This window comes from Vidua chalybeata, chromosome 16 (genome assembly GCF_026979565.1).
Source record: "Vidua chalybeata isolate OUT-0048 chromosome 16, bVidCha1 merged haplotype, whole genome shotgun sequence".
Lineage (NCBI taxonomy): Eukaryota > Metazoa > Chordata > Aves > Passeriformes > Viduidae > Vidua > Vidua chalybeata.
In genome coordinates, this window is record NC_071545.1 from 5,256,867 (window position 1) to 5,274,380 (window position 17,514).

The following is a 17,514-nucleotide window of genomic DNA, read 5'->3' on the forward strand; positions in this document are numbered from 1 at the left end:
TTTAGGTGAATGCAGGTTTCTGGGTCTAGGCAAAACTCATAGCTTATTCTAAGAGATTTAAGGATCATCTTCTAGTTTTTAACTTAACAGATTTATAATAATACAGGAAAAGAACTGCATAATCTATTGCTGCCAGTAACGTCTGCATAACCCCTCTTTGCTGGAGTAAGGGTGACAGATTATAAACCAGTCTTGTGTCTGAAATGTCGAAAGCATTTGGTGATGAAGGCAAAGCAGAGCTGCAGCCCTCCCTGGGCACACACAGAACTCACTCGGAGATGTGCACGAAGATGTCGGGCCCTCCGTCCGCAGGGGTGATGAACCCGTGGCCTTTGGAGCGGCAGAAGCACTTACAGACCCCTTTGTAGATGGGCCCCTCGGAGGCTCTCACCGTGCTGCAGGAGGAAGCACAAAGAGCAGCTCAGTGCTGGGCACACTCCCACTGTCACCGGGGCACACCGAGCAGAAGGCACGGCGGGCCAAGCCCTCCCTCCCTCCCCGTGAGCACAGAGCTCTGCAGCAGCTGCTCAGCTCTCACTGTCACACACTGCACAGGCTTCGCCTCTGGAAGGGACACACAGATGAAGGTGATGTTTGCTAGCACTATTATTATGCATCAGTTGCCATCCTCAATTCAACTGCTTCATCACTGCGCCATATAGTAAAACGTGGTGAACCACGGATCCAGGGAAGAAATGATGATGTCTGCCTCCAGATCAGAAGGCTGAAGGCTCTGCTTTATTAAAACTATACTGTATTACATTAATATACTCTTTAAAGAGATACTATACTATTCTACATACTTACTTCTTACTTACCTAACTGACTCAAACTCATGACTCTGCTGAGAGCCCGAGCCACAGCTGGATCCCACTGGTCACTGACCCCAAACAACCTTCACCAGAATCCAGCCCAGCAATCCCTGCAGGTGAACAATCTCCACACCACATTCCACATGGGGAAAACAAAGGAGCAGAGAGAAAGATTGTTTTCTCTTCTTCTCTCTGTGCTTCTCCCAAGAGACAGAATTATATCTCTCTGTCCAGAGAATGTGAATGCCACAGCACCAAGTTTTCCTCCAGACACCACACTAAAATGTAAGAATCTTCTACCTTTGATGAGTTTGGGAGTACCAGTGTGCACCTAAGTGTTGTGCTTTCACAGATTTCACAGAAGTGTGAAGTCCAGCTGTAGTGCATAACAGCAAGACTCATGCCTGAACTCCTCCACTGCCTGTATGTTAAAATGAGACACATTTGCAGAACCTGCAATCTGCAATACTGCCATCAAAAAAACTGACTTGTCCTGAAAACTGTGTGGTTAAATTCTTTTCTGCATCAAATACACTCATCCAGGGTTTGGATCCAGGGATCCACTTCCATTAATGAAAACCAACTGGTTTAGACATAATACAGGGTTTACTCTGAGCATTGTTAGATCAGAACCTTCTTCATGCCAGGAGTATCCAGTAGGTTCCATGTTAGACAAGGATTTTGGTGCAATTCTTCAAACACAATGACAGTGCAGCCATTTGGTTGCATGCATCATGGCAATTTGAGCATCACCATCCCAAATGTTTAAATTTTACTGAAGTCTGACTGAAATTGCTTTTGAAAAATGGTAACAGCTTTGTTCCTTAATTCAAACTAACAATAAAGAAATGCAGTTGAAAGTGCTAAACAAAGGAATCTCCATTAAATCACTTCATTTCCAGCTCTATAAAGCTGTCAACACACCTGACCTCACAAGTGCTTGTTACACAGAAAAGCACTCACTGTCCTAAACAAGCTATTAAAGTTCAATTGCATCTTTCAAAGAGATATGGCACTGTAGGGGATGAGGCCCCCTACTCCCAGTGAACCAAAATTAAATAATCCCACTGAATAATAAGCCACTGCTTGTCACATTCATCTCTTTATACAACTGCTCACCTAGAGCTCCTCTTGTTTAAAGAGGACACACACACAAAAAAATTCAGAGCTATTTTGGTTTTCAGGGCAAACAAATACAACAAGATTCCTACACTAATTAACGATTAAAGAACTGTGGAAACCAAATAACAAATTATTTCTTTTTGTAGGAACCAAACTAAGATTAACAGCTGAGAAGGTTTACAAAGAGTTCATTATTAACACAGCACTGAAGCAAGCTAGCTTGGACTTGCTTTTCAAGGGCAACCCCAATTATTAAGTAAATTATGTTCTTTTTAGCCATCTACTTCCATCAGGAACTTCAGGGCCTTTAAAGGCTTCTGGAACTGACAACATATAAACTTTTCTTCTGCTCCTCTTCTTTTTTGCCTCATTTAGAATTCAGAAGTAATAATATGAAGCATCAGTGAGACTGTTATTACTTAAATCCTCATGGATAACTCAGGAAGAAAAGCACTGGATAAGACTGCAAGAAGCAAAAGGGGAAAAGCACACAGACCAGAGTGAGTGGCCCAAAACAGGCTGGCTGTGGGGCTGAGATCTTACTGCCACAGCATTCACTCAGCACTGCCAGACCTTCCTCATACAGAAATAAAAGGCTGTGGCAGAAGCTTCACATTGTACCCTGATTCAAAGGCTCTGAGATGAACAAAGAAGCCCACATTGCCTTCTTCAGGTCGGCCCCTCACTGGGAGGCCCCTGACAGGCACAGGGAATTCTTTGCAATGGCCAAACCTCACCACACCATCCTCTGCTGCTGCACTGGGGAGGAGTTCCCTTTGGACAGGGCTCACAGGAGCCTGCACAGCACCACGGGGCCCCAGGAAAGCTCAGGGAAAGCCAGCTCTGCTGAAAGACCACTACCTCAAAGAACTACAAAAAGCAACAAATATTACCTCATTTCATGGAAAACCTCATACAAAAAACCTTAGAGAAAGAGATCAGGGTTACACCCTGATAACCAGCATATTCTTTAACAGGTCTATTTGAGCTGTCTTAAGATGAAGGTATGAAAGCTGAATAAGAAAAGGAAACAAGGAAACACTTTCCTCTGAAAAGTGATGGAGTATCCCTAAAATGTAACTTTGATGATGTTAGCACAGGTGTCAGGAGTAAAAAACCTAAAACTTCCAGTGAGGTTTGGTCCAACGCTTCAGGGGCAGTGAAAAGAGAGCCCATGCCAAAAAAACAAAAAATCTGTCTCTGAGAAGGAAGCACCAACACAAATTGGTCCTGGAAGCCACAACCCAATGTCTGAAGTGAAGCAAAGCTTCAGACAACAAACTCAGTTTTGAAAAATCTCGGTGTATTTTCCCCTCCCTGTAAAACTCTTGTCTTAAAGAGCCAAGAGACTTCGAACACCCTTTACTAAAACAAAGCACTGAAAAACTATAGGGCATTTGGACCGAAAGTCTAAAGCATCTTCTTGGCGAAGAGTGTCACAAAGCACCTTCAGCCACAGGCCCCGCTCCGCCCCAGAGCTGGCCCTGCAGGGCGCTGCTGGCCGTGGCCCACGGGCAGGTGGTACTCACGCCGAGAAGGTCCTGGTGCGGCGCGTGGGCAGCGGGCTGGGGATCAGGTACCCCCGCAGCGGCGACGGGGAGCGCTCCCGCGGCCGCCGGCCCTCCGGCACGTGCAGCGAGCTGGGCGACGGGGGACAGGCGGGCGACTGCTGCGAGGAGGATGAGGTGGGCTCGGAAGACATTCCTGAGGCCTGAGGAGAGCCTGGAGAGAGGAAGAGATCTGATTTAGCCCGAAACGGGAATTGTCATAAATGCCACAAATACTTGCAGTGCTGATTTTGTAAGAACATGACTCACTTCCTGCAGACGTACGCACGGACACAGCTCCACCACCAGCTCCTGCTCCGTGGCAGTGAGTTGATGTTTTGTAAAGTTTATTTCTATTCAAATGTCACAGTTTTGTCAGCTGTACTAGGAAGCTCCTCTGCAAACAGATTACTCCACAACTAATGTATTTGTTCACTCCTGCCTCACTCACAGGCTCTTGAGGCACAGCTGAGCCCCAGCTCTTGGTCTTGGTGAGCCCCACACACCTTCCAGACTGATGGGGCTTTGACCACAGGCAGCTCAGAGGAGCTCCTGCATTTGCACACAAACACACGTCACAAGAAAGAAGCCCTTGAAGAAGAAATGCTGAGATAAAGCTGCACCTCCAGTGCTGCAGGTTGGTTTTGCTGTGTGATCACCATGATAACTTCATTGCTGCTGCTGCTCACTTATTAACACAGCTCTGTCAGCTCCTAACACCTCCAGCTTGACTGTGAGAAGAGAATCAGAGGAGTGCCCCTTAATCCCTTCACACTGAGCCAGCCAGCCAGCTGATTTACTCTGCCTGGGACAGGAGCACAGGCAAAGCTGGGAGGCAGTGCCAGCCCTGAGGAGGTGACCCCTCCCACCTGGGGAGACCTGGCAGACCCAGCAATCCCCTCTGGGAGGTCTGAGTCTGCCACAATCTCCCAGCAGCTAGGAAGCCAATAGTCCACGTCTTCATTCAGACCCCCAGCAGCCTCAGGTTTGCTCTTGCTCAGGTCCTGCAGCAGAGGAGGGAGAAGAGCCCCTTCTCAGCACGCCAACAGCAATGCATCTCATCACACAACAACATGGATTCAGAACTCCCAGAATCCATGCAAAGAGCAGCACCAGAAACAGCAGCACTTCTACACACACAAATGCTTGGCTTACAGCAGCAGTGGCAGAAATAAGAGGAAATAACCAACACTGCTCTGGTATTACTATGCAAGTCCCCATCCACACTGAAAGGGGAAGATGATTTGCAAAAATAACCAATAACCCACTACAGTCTTACTTAAGAAGACTAAAAATATCTGGTTATCTGGATGACTTAGCAAAAAATGCGGCGATCTGAGTCAAGAAAATATCGTGAAGGCAAGAAAAGCTGCCTTTAAGGCCAATAGTTTAATTGAACTGAAATCTCTCATATCCATTATGCACCCTCCTCTTGACACCCACACTCCCCAGCCCATGAATTATGGAGTGGATCCTTGACATGACATTTGAGAGATGCAGCCTTCTTGTCAATGACAAATCCATATTATTTCTTCCTGAAAATAAAGACTAAAATTAAAAAGGCTTCTTAAGAATGAAGTCACCAGGGAACAAAGGCTTTTGTCTTTAATTGCTCAGGGTGCTCAGAAGATAGAAGTGAATAGACAGTCATACCCCCTCCTCTACCAGCTTGAGCTTTCCTCACTGTTCTCAAGAGCAGCTCAGCTGAGAACAAAACCCCAGCTTTAGGGATGGAATTTCAAATATGGATGGTATCTGTCACCCATGAGCTAATGCCCTGCCCAGTGTCACAGCACAGTGCTCAGCTCAGACCAAGATGATAACACCAAAGGGTTGGGATTTTCCAAACTTCCTCCTCCTCAAAATAGACCTGCTGTGCTGGCTGGTACAGAGGAAGTCTCAATTTTCTAAAGACCTCTGGACACCTTGCTTTCAAGGAATGTGTTTGACACAGCAGGACCATAGCCCTAGTAAGTCACAGGAAAAATAAGAGCAAACAATTAAAACATTAATTCTGATAACTCAGCACACATGGGCTGGCACAAGTGAAAACACAGCTTTTAGAATCTCATGCTTTCCCTCCTCATCTAAATATAAATCGGCTTGTCAGGTGACAAGCAAAATGCAGAGTATTCACCCATCTACTGCAACACAAACACAGAGTGCTGCCCGTCCCCTTCCTCAAACAAGGCTAGAGAGGCAGAATTTTCCCTCCTTTCATTAAAACACAGACAAACCACAAAAATATTTACAAATAAAGAAGACTAAATGGAGTTAGAAGTGTGCTACCATATGTTATTGTTCCCATTTCTATTATTTTGGTGCCCTCTGCTCCGTACACATAAAATAAAACAGCGATGTAGAACATTCAGTACCCTGTCACTGTACAAATGTCCTTTTTGTTCTCTGCCCACGGCAAAGGTGGGTGAATAGCCTCGACTCTCATCACTTCTATTACACGAGCCCTGCATTGTGCTCAGAAGTGGATGAGAGCTGACCCAAACACGGAGCTGGGTGGGAGCTGGCCCAAACACACTCAGCTGAAGGCTGGGTGAAGAGAAGAGAACAGCAGCCACACTTGGCTTCACCTCCACCACAACCAGCGGGGACACGGGGGATGCAGAGCAGCAGCCAGGGGAGCCTGTGCCCGTGCTGCAGCTCAGCCTGTATGGACACCATGGTGCATCTCTGCACAGGAGAGTGCACTGACTCATCCCTCTGCCTCTCAGGCTCCTCTGACAGCCGTACAAACCAGGCACAATGAGAAGGATGGGAGCCTGCCTGACCAAGCTGAACCGTGTGCGTACAGCAGGATGGCAGCAGCTCCCGCCTCCCGCGACCCTGGGCAGAAGATCAGTTCATCAGGACCTTTACAAAGACAAAGGTGCAGCTGGGCTATCTCAGTTCCTGCTGGTGTGGCCACTTGTTGATGTTGTTCATGCAGGGACTAGCTCATTTCCCTTGGCAGCCCTCCTGCAGGAGCAGAGACACTCTCCCCACTCGCAGGCGCAGCTGGAGGCCGGGCAGTGTTGACACAGGAAGCCTACAGCAAAAACTCAAAACAAAACAAAACCCACACCCCAGCCCTCCCAGCCGCCTCCTCACAAATGCTTTGCCTTCCTAAGGCAGTTACCAGCAGTCTTCAGAGATGTTTTCCAGATGTTATCCTGGGCTCTGAACTGACTCCCTGTAAATCAAGGATCACCCCTGGAACTTGGATGGCTGCCTTCCTCAGCACCCACAAATTCCTTCCCTCGTTTTGACTCTGTGACTAGCTGAGCAATTTCCACCACCTCTCAGAAGCCCCCTACATCTCCCAACCCACGTCCATTAGATTTTTCCCTGTCCCTCCAGCCCAGCCAGCACTCTCCCCTTGGCCATGGCAAGGACAGCATCCCACAAAGCCCAAGAGCACCAGCAGTGCAGCCACCCCGAGCTGCCAGGAGCACCCATCCCCCTGTGCCAGCACTCCACAGCAGAGAACCAGCACTGCAGAAAGCCCAGCAGTGTGAGATCCCAGCCAGGCCAGGCAGCAGGGACAGCACAGACAGCAGCTCTCTTCTGCTTGAGCCAGCACAACACGTGCCTGCGGGGATTTACAGAGTGAAGGTAGCGTGATGTAAGGTGGTGATGTTTTCAGGCTCTTTAGGAAACTCCAGCCACGCGCCACATCGCCCCATATTTCAACATGCATCATTTGTCTTTGTCTTTCTCCAATGTGACTTTTTTTTTTTAAATATTTATGTTTAGGAATGCACCGAACTAGAATATAAATAAAATAAATAGCATCATGGCAAAAATAGACTAATTTAACATTTCAAAGCAAAAATATCTTATTTTTTTACCAAAACTTTTTTAGAAAAATTGGCCAATGTGTGCAGAAAGAGACCTCAAAATGTCATCTGCAACAAGTGATCTACAAAGCACCCGTAACAAGTGAACCACAAAGAGCACAATACATGCAGGAGAAATTTCTGAAATTCTCTGTGTAAAATAATTTTTAAAAGCTATTAAAGTGATAAGGTTGGGGGTATATAAATGTCATCATAATTTCTCTATATCTCTGTACATCTTATTTCTCTTAAAGTCTGCCCCATACCTCTTGGAATACCCTAAAGCAGGTTTGTGGAAGTTATCCATTCTGACCAGCACAACACCGTCACAAAAATCTTGTCTCACTTTTAATTCATGTAAATGCCTGGAAATAGTCCAAATGGATGTGGCAGGGTGACAGGCTCCATGAATCTCTCCATCTATGAATGGTTTCCTTTTCACATCACAGACTGCAACACCTCCAGTGAACGGGCACAAGGAACATCCCCAGGGAATGTTGCTCTGCATCCTTCAGTGCTCCAGCATGGAGAAAATGCTCTTTCTGGCCTCCTTAGTCTGGAAATGGCCCTGTCTGGAGGAGCTGCTTTCAGCTGGTACCACAATGGTCCTTGAATAGGACAGCACTGGCTACGTTTGCCTGGAAAATTAGGGTTTTTCCTCAAAGACAGAACAAAGCTCCCCAAGAGCAGCTGCTTTCAGATGCAGGTTCTGCAAGTTCTCTTTCATTTCAATCTCTAAAAGGAATCTGAAAAATATATCTAAAAGACATTTGAAAACCTGGTTGTTTTCTGGGGTTTTCCTGGATTTAGAAACAACACCAGAAACTCTGTTTGCTTTTTTTAATTTTCACTTTCAAACATCCTGGTTTCCAAATTTATTCTGTGCAGCTGCATTTGTCTCCATCTCTAAGGAAGCTGTGCAGATAAACCCCTCGGCTTCACCTGCTCTTCTGCTGACACCTAGAAAATCTCTTCTCAGCAAGAAAATCCACAGCCCCTTGCTCCCATCTCTGAGAGAGTGAAGGCACCAGGACTCCCTGCTCTGTGCCCTGATAAAGGTGAGGGACTGAGGGTGGCCCCAGTCCTAGAGCAGCTCCCAGCTCCCTCTCTGAGGTGCCTGAGCACCAGCCACAGCACTGCTCCTCCCTGGAGCTCCTTCCAAAGCCCCTTCTGGCACTGGGACCCCGTGCACACAAGGATCCCAGCCCTGTGAGCATCCCAGCACTGCACCACAGGGTGAAGCACTTCCAAAACACAACCAGTTACGAAACAGCTTCCGAGAGCTTCCCCTTCCGGCTTAGTCTGCATGACGAACTTTCCACAATTAATACTGGTATTTCAATTAGCACTGAAACTCAGAGGAGTTGCAACATGCATGTGACATTGTCACAGAGGATTACAGTATAAGCATGATGCTCTTGGAGGCTGCAGAGTGCCACATACTGGAGTGATTTGTCAGTTAATGGAGACCAGGACATGTCCAATAAAAGCCTAATTGTAAGGTAAGCAAAACACAACAAGGAAAATTCTATAGCTTGTTTGGGTGTACAAATCCATTTGGATTAAAACAGGGTTTGGTTTACAAACAGTAGCAGCTATTTCCAAGCAGTCTCAGCACTGAACCCTTTGTCCCCAAATGCTGGGGGTGCCCTTCTGCTCCTGCAGTGAGCAGTGTCTGTGTCTGAAGGAAGCACTGCTCAGGCAGCACAAACCCATGCTGCACAGCAGTGATCACAAAGAGGGATGGGGAGGAACTCAGTCATCAGCAGCCTATACAGCACATTGATAGAGATGAGGATTTCCTGCAGTCCCATGTTTTCCACCCTTCATGAAAGCTGGCAGGCACACTTAAAAAAAAAAAAAAGTTTACCTGAAGGAACTGAGTGGTTAGTCAGATTAAGTACGTGTTTCAACTGGTTTAGGATTATACTGAAGGATATATAGTGATACCCTGTGGCTCATTTTGTTAAAAATACAGGAGAATCAGGATCCTCTCTCACTGGAAATCCAGTATTTGCCACGATTGATGATGCACAAACTTGTTGCTCCAAGCTGAGCAGAGCTAGCCAGAGCCCTCAGTTGGTAAGTGAGCCCAGGAGGCTGTAACAGATGTACTGTCAGCTGCCATGGGGGCAGAGTGTGCACAACCACATGGGAAGGACCAGGTTCCATCCTGCCTCTTGTAAAAAAGTACTTCAGTGGGAGCAGAACACACCAGCAGCCAGTGGTAAGGCAACTTCCTCAGGACAGTGCTGGGAGCTGTCCCCAGGCCTGCACACCTTCCCTCACGCTCACAGGACAAGCCCAAGCCTTCAGTTTGCTTATAAAATCTCACTTATCCAGCTCCTTTTGTTTAAAGAACAGATTGCAAGAGGTGGAAAACTCTCCCCAACTCATGGTGAGCCTGGACAAGCAGTGACAGGTTCTAGACAAGCATCCTCCTCTGGGAGCTCTTCCAGGCAAGGATGAAGATGGTGGTTGAGGATGATGGTGGTAATTAGGTGCAAGTGTTGCCCAGTGACTTAATTTGCTGTGCACCTACAGTATTGGCTAATGTAATCAAGTATTGAAATGACAGCAGGAGAAGGGGGGGTTCTCACCTGGGCAGGACACCACAGCCTGTCACCAACCAGACAGGCGGGAGTGCCCTGTGGGATGGGCTGTCACACCCATCCCTGTGCAGCTGATGGCCCACAGCACAGCCAGGGGCACTGAGCCAGCACCAGCCTGGGGTGAGATGCCCAGCACCTTGCCTTGCTTTTGGTCTGCCAGCTGCTTGCTGTGTGAGCTGCCAGGCTCCAGCCCCAGCTGTTTCCGTGGCAGCAGGGACACCATGGCACAGCAGTGCCCAGCTGCTCCCAAAGCCACTGCCAGCTGGGACACCATGGCACAGCAGTGCCCAGCTGCTCCCAAAGCCACTGCCAGCTGGGACACCATGGCACAGCAGTGCCCAGCTGCTCCCAAAGCCACTGCCAGCCACCCCCACAGTGCCAGAACCCGGAGCAGAAACACAGATATCAACTCCCAACACCCAGCTCCAACCCAGGTGCTCCTTCCCTGAAGCCAAGGACACAACAGGTCACCTCCAGGAGCAAGTGTTGGTGTCCCCAGTGTCCACACAGCTGTGATAAGGTACAGGGAAGTGTGAAGGGAGACCCCAAAGGGGCCTTGCAGTAAAGCTGGGGAACATCAGGATGACTTCACTTGATCCAACACTGGTAGCCAGGCGAGGCTGCCCAGGTCAGAGTTAAATACAAGGTGAATACTCAGTGGTGCTTACTCTCAACACCTTTCCTGCAGCCTCATTTGAAGAAATGGCAAACTAAAGGTTGCATAGTGGTATTTAATAACCTCCTATGAGATTTTCAGGCCCTTCCTGAGGTCATAAAATCTTTTAACCTCTGCAGTATTCTATGGCAAGGAATCCCACAGTTTAACTGTCTATGAAAAAGGGCATCCACTCCTTTTAGTGGACAGTGAGGAGCATCTCTTTTTACAGGGAAATTAAGAAATGACAGTGAGACCAAAAGGCAACAGCAAATTAGAAAAGGAGAGGGAAGGGAGAAGGAGTATGTGAAGAAACAAATGGGAAAAAACATTAGAGGAGCACACAAGAAAGGGTGTACAGACTTATTCATAAATCGAACCTTAAATTTTCGAGCAGAAGTGACATAAAGAGGCTAGAGAGCAGGAAGAGTTACAAGCTGTTTCTGGTGCTCTTGCCCCCCCCACCCCCTTTTAAACTTCCAAGTACAAATGAAAAACTTTATGCCTTTTTAAAACAAAACACTCCCCACTTTGTCACTTGAATGGCTGCCATGACTCTTTCTTAGACAATAAACCCTACTAGTATCAAATATTTCTGAAGCTTTAGCTTTGTCAACAAGTCAGCTGGTTTGGGCCAGAAAGCAGATATTATCTATTCAATGTTTTATGGTCCCCAGCACAGAGCCATTGTGCTGGTCATTCCAAGTTCCTGCTGCCTTCATCACTCCTCCATTAGGCAGGGCTGGGAACTCTGTTTTGGGAAAGCAGAGGCAACACTTCATATATCTCATCCTAAGCTTGCTAACATGCTCAGTCACATGAGCTGATGTATTTCCCAGATAAAATACAATATATGGCCGAAAAGGGAACTTTCTGTCCTTTCCAGTGCTTGCTCTCCAGCTTCGGAACCCAGCTCCTCCTCCTGTGTTTTTGCAAGTCTGAAGATTTCCCTCTGCCATTGCTTCCATGCTGGAGCATCCTCTGTGAATTTATTCCAGGATTTATTTCATATTGGCAGAAAATATTTATACCAAAACATGAAAATCTCTCATGTGTCTTGTATCTAAGCATCTTAAAGCTCATTTACAAGGCAAATGGGTTATACAGTGTCATACTATTATAAAGAAGTTATACATATGTAAATCCCTGCACTTTGGCACTTTTGAAAAGCTCTCCCCTTTTCAGCCTCCTCTCACATCACAAAACTTCAGGCACAATTGTAGTTAAGTTTGTTCATGTGCACTTTGAGCCTTTTAAGGCTACTGAAATCCCCTGAAATATTTATGTGGCTCAAGTGTTACTCAAGAACAATTAGTTCACTGTGTTTCCTCCCTAATCAACATTTTCAATAAGGGAAAACAGTTCACATTGCAGAGATCTATAACCATGGAAATTTATGAGGCATATGTGTACTGGCAAAGAAAAAAATAAATCCTCTGAGGGTATTTCATCTGCCAGCATTCCAGCAAGATGCAGCTGGCAGGGTACAGAGTCAGAAACCACTCAAAAATAGCTTGATCCTCACACCAGTTCTGTGAGGCACCCAGAGACCCCAGATGCCCTTTTGGACAGGCCAGGCTCTACTTTCTGGTTCTCCCAATGCACAGGCCACATCCCAGTCTCACTGCCTGACACTTTCTATGCATATTTTTAAGCATCTCAGGCTAATAACTTGGGTCTATTTCAAACAGATCACTCAGAAATCAAATAAACAAATGGTTTGTGATGGAGACAGAATTATGAACCTACATCAATATCAAGTAATGGCCAAAAGATATAAAATTGACTGAAATACTCTAAGAAACAGAAAAATGCTCTGCATCTGATGGGATGATAGATCTAAATTTTAGTGGAGAAACTTATAGAAGATAGATAGATAGATAGATAGATAGATAGATAGATAGATAGATAGATGTTTAAAGATCACAGGCCCACTTAAAAATTGCATTTCTGGTTTTTCTTCCCTCCAATACATCCCTCAACACAATTTCCAGTATATCTCACCATGCTGTACACAAGTTTGTGTTTGTGACCCCGAGACCCCTCTCAGTGTCCAAGTGCTCCATCAACACTGCAAAACTAATGGTTACCTCTTAACTCTCAGCTGAAATAATTGCCTTAATATGTTTAACTGAGGTCTATAGGAGAAGAACTACATAAATATACACTATGCACAGGTCTGGTTTTTCTTACACAACCAGACAACTCGTGGAACAGAGAATATGTAAGCAAACATAGATAACCAAACTCCTTGTCCGAACAGAAAATGTTGCATTTTACCTCACAGAGCTGCTCAGTCCTGGCAGCACAGCTATCCCCACGGCCAGCTGCTGCTTTACAGAGCTCTGTGTGATGTGCTGCACTGACAAGCAGTGCCTGCATGTGCAGTCAGACCTGGGATGCATCCAGAGCACACCCCACAGCTCCCAGCCTCCAGGGACACCAGCCATCCCAATAAACACCCCAAATCCTCTGGCTGCAGCACGTGCTACACACCCTCCATCACATCCTCTCATATGGCAGCTTGGAAAACACCACTGATGAGGCAATTTAGAGTTCTAGGGAAAAAAATTCCTTTTAAGTCTCAAAAATGCTTACAGTATCCCTAGTCCAGCCAGCCTACTGCAGGCAACACATGGGAAAATGGACCTGTGGGGAGTGTGACTGCCCTCCCTGGTTATCATGTGTGCACAAACCTGTCTTTCTGGCTCAGCTCATCCAGCCTGTGCTCACAGCAAATGGCAGAAGGAGTCACACTGTGCTGTAGTGGCTGCAAAACCGCAGAGCCAGCACGGGCACGTGTGCAGGGCTCCATTTCGTGCCCACTTACACATCAACAAAACTATTTACTGCACTGTGATTTCCAGAGCCACGGCCCCAGTGCTGTGCTGAGCAGGACAGAGCTGTCCAGAACCACAGGCACTGTTGTGTTATTTGTGGCTGCTGTGTTAGTGCTCAAAAGTCAACACAGACCACAGCAAGGGAATGGGCAACTCAAGCTTTTCAGGCAAGGTAAAAATCAAGTGCTACAATTGAAAAAAAAGCAGACAAATCTCGAGGCATGTGCTTTCTCTAGGTATAAAACTAAACCTCCGTATAGAAGCACATGTTTAATAGAAAATGGCATAAAGTTTTGTGTTAGAGCAATCACTACCTCAAAAAACTGCATCTACTTCAACTTCAATCACAGAGGGAATGGGACACACAAGCAGAGCAAACACTGCACACAGGAGCAGCAGTGAATGCCTTTATGAAAGATTGTTTTGATTCAATTTACCTGTTCAGCCACATGACCTTACAAAACTGGGCCAGACCCACTACCAAGAGAGATGTGAGATCAGTAAAAAAACAAAGACAGGGATATATGGAACAGTGCCTTTGTTGTCTTTATCTAGAGCAAAGCTTTGTGTGAAACCTGGTGCTGCACAGTTAAGAATCCTCAGGGTCTGCCTGCCTCAGCAACAAGCCCCAAGACCAGAACAAGTCATGTCATGGTGCAGGCATGCACGTCCTGTGGGTTCAGCCTGGTCCTGGTGGCCAGGAGACCTCAGGCTGCACAGCTCCACATCACGGGTACCAGAGAGAGCTCCTCCTCAGGATCCATGCCAGGAAGAGGCAAGGCAGCCACACTACAATGTTCAAGAACAAATTTAATTAGAATCCCAGACCCCAGCTGTACCAGTCTAGTGAGTGTCCAGCAAAACCACTTTTGTCCCCATGGGGCTGTGGTAAGTGCTGAGACAGCTCTGCACTGCCTTTGTTTCTTATTTTATTCCTCTGGGATGTTTTTCAGGTGAGGTTTGTCTACCTGAAAAGCCTGAGGGATGGAAGGGAAGGTGAGCATGTGAAAAATGGGTAGTGCAGACAGCAGCATGGTGACATCATGATACTGGGATGCTGCTGGCAGTGCCTGGGCAGCAGCTCTGCCAGATTCAGCCTGGACTGGGCTCCAGCAGTGAGTTCCTGTCCTCAAGTCCCTGCTGCCATGGGTAAGAGACACTGCAGTGGATCACACATCCCCAGGGACAGAGACCATTTTTGTCTAAGCCTGGTTCAGGGAGAAAAGAAAAAATCAAAGTAAAAAAAATAATGTATCAGAAAACAGTGGAACCCCACAAATATTTAAGTATATTAAGATACTCCTTCTACTCCTGGTGTCCTAAACATTGGTAATAATAATTTTTAGGACTGACACAGTTCCAGGATAGGGAAAAACCAGCCTTCTGCGTAGAAAAAAGGAGAACATGTTTATTCAGAAACTGAGAGCTGTGTAAGATTCAAACACATTTTCTGGAAAACTGTATAGCAGAAAATCAATATTCACTCTATTTACTGTCTCCTCTACCTGCAAAATGAAAATTGAAAAACCCACTAGTTTAAATAGTTTGAAATAACTTTAAGAACTCCTCCTACCAATCTCCATCACAAAGAGGCTCCATGAAAAGGCTATCACTACATTTCATAAATCTCATTGCTATATTTTCTTCAAATACTGGAGAAAATAAAGTCACTGTCTTCACAGTTGAGTAAATTTTGCCTTTCCTGGCTGAGATCAACAGAGGTCCTGTTCTGGACCTGCCACTGCACAGAAAGTCACTGCCTTGATGAGCTGGGTGAGAAGATACAAATCATGTATTTAATGTGTATTTACACTCCAGTAACAGGTATAAATTTTGTAAACAGGAAATTCTTTGACATTGCTTTCTGGCAGTTTCACTTACGCTTTTAAGTAATTGTCAAGAAGCTGCAATCACGACCATAACTTACTTTTATCAAGTAACTGATGTAAGTGAAAACAAGCAAATGGCTTTGACCAGCCTTCTGAACTCATATCACGAAGGGAAAGCCAGCAGACAAGAAGCACTGAGAAGACAGGAGCTCACCAAACAATATAGTCCATCCTGCCAGAGGGCCTCCATCAGCGTGACTGGCTGTGCAACGTAAACAAACCAAACATTAAACCAGGACTGACATAAACAAGAAAATTCCTCCCCCACTGGACAGGCAAGATTAAATGTTTGGTTTTTTTTCCTGGACACAGTCTAGTCTTTGTCTGGGTATTCTCTTAAATAGCAAGTGGCAAAGAATTTGAAACCTTGGGAAAAGCAGCACTCCTGGAAAACAGAGTTGTGCCTGGAGGAACAGCCCATGGCAGAGAACTCACCATGCCTCCCACCCTGCCCAAAACCAGCACTGGGAAGACAAGGTGAACATCAGACGCTGAATGGGCTGCAACCCTCCTGCAAGCATTCAACTGATACACAGTCTTTGGGAAGCAGAAGTTCCCACTCCAATTCTCAGCAATTGTATGTTTTGGTTCTGCTGTTAGCCACCAAGATCTGCACTTGCAGCAGGCGGCTGTGTCTCTGCTGGCAGCCTCTCCTCCACCATGGGACAAGTACACCATGGGTGATGTGACAAGTGCCTGAGCAGGACAGACCCTTTGCTAGAGGCTCTGTCAGCGTGCTGTGGGAGCTCTCCCCACGCTGGCCACGCTCCTCTGGGGCTTCCTGCTGCAGCACCATCAGTGCCCCATCCAGCCTGGCTTCCAGCTCCCAGGCAGTCCCCAGCGTTTTGGCACTGGAAGAAGCTCCCACCTGGATAACACCAGCACACACTTTGCTTCCCTCCCGGGAACCAGCCTGAGCTCTCAATGCTCTGTCCCTTCCCCAGTCATGTGCTGCTCATGAGGCATGGCAAAGGCCCAGCAAGGTTTAATACTCCAGAGAAAATACCAGGTCAAGGTTCTCCGTTTTCCTTGGTCCTGCACAAAGCGCTCTGTGATCAGATCAGGTATGGAGCCACCAGGGTGAGGAACACGTGGTGCACACAGGCCTGCTTGCTTTTTCCAGAGAAAGGTAATAGGGCCCTTCCTTGCAGTTCACAACCCCCCGGGGATTTAACTGCAGGTCGTTTTGTTCTCTCTGTGCCTTCACCCCTCTGCTATCTGATCACTGGGAGGCTGCAGCTCAAGCCCAGGTTTACCTTCCCAGGTCCCAGTGCTGGGCAAGAAGTATGGTCACAAGGCCACCAATTATTGCCCAAACAGCTGGGCAAGCACCCAAAGGCCAAATTCATACTTGCTGTCCTTGAAACACCCTAGTATTTAAACATCTGTTGAGACATTGACCTTATCACCAGCTCCTCCCTGCAGAAATACACAATTCAAGGTGAGCAGAGCCTAACACTCACACCATGGGTCAAAAATTTAATGTTCATTTTCTTTAGATTTCTGTTCAGTTTCCAAATGGCATTAATAATGCAAGAACCTCAATGTGAGTGTCATTACACCCAACAATCGTTATATTTTTAAAGACTAGATAGATTACTTTGTTATATATATATATTTTTTTTTTTTTTTTAATCGACCCAAAGAAAAAAGCTGCTGTGCAAACCAATGGCAAATAAAGAACTGGCAAAGCTCTGGAATCAATCAGTAGGACTGTAGCGATGGAGGAACCACAGGGATGAAGCTGATCGCTGAAGCAGGAGGGGTTTCCAGGCTGTTGAAGCCCTGTCCATTAGAGCGAGGTCAGCACCCACGCCCCACCTACCCCGAGGCACTACAGCCAAGCCTGGGCAGATGCGATTTGACTCACATGGCATTTTACAGCTTCCCTCGGGGGGGCAAACACACCACTTAAGTGTGCTCCACATGCCCCAAAAATGACAGAAACGAAAGCTGAGTGTCTTCCTGCACAATGCAGAGACAAAGAAAGCGTCAGTTTGGTTCCTCTCCCGGCTGCCACCAAGGCGGGGACGATGCTCCGAGGTGTCACCTCCTGCCAGAGGGGATCTCATCTCTGCATCTTCTGTACCTTAGCCTTTTCCTCAGCGACTAGCTGAGAAGATCTCGGCAGAAAGCGATCCCGCTCTGCTCGTTTACAAAAGCCAGGAGGCATCTGTTTATCCTCGGGAAGGGGAGGCAGCGGG

General features: G+C 46.7%; 1 protein-coding gene across 2 annotated transcripts in view; it reads right to left on the reverse strand.

The window, feature by feature from the left end:
• The window catches only part of CARHSP1 (calcium regulated heat stable protein 1), a 34,273-nt gene that overhangs the window by 13,749 nt on the left and 3,010 nt on the right, over window positions 1-17,514 (reverse strand). Inside the window, exons 1-3 of one of the 2 annotated variants that reach the window (XM_053958014.1) lie at window positions 15,349-15,428; window positions 3,464-3,656; window positions 273-395 (exon numbers count right to left, since the gene is read on the reverse strand). In XM_053958014.1, coding sequence (XP_053813989.1) covers window positions 273-395; window positions 3,464-3,656; window positions 15,349-15,412 — 380 coding nt within the window. In that variant the 5' untranslated portion in view covers window positions 15,413-15,428. Of the gene's footprint in view, window positions 1-272; window positions 396-3,463; window positions 3,657-15,348; window positions 15,429-17,514 lie in introns of those variants that run through there. The other variant, XM_053958015.1, reaches the window with a different exon arrangement.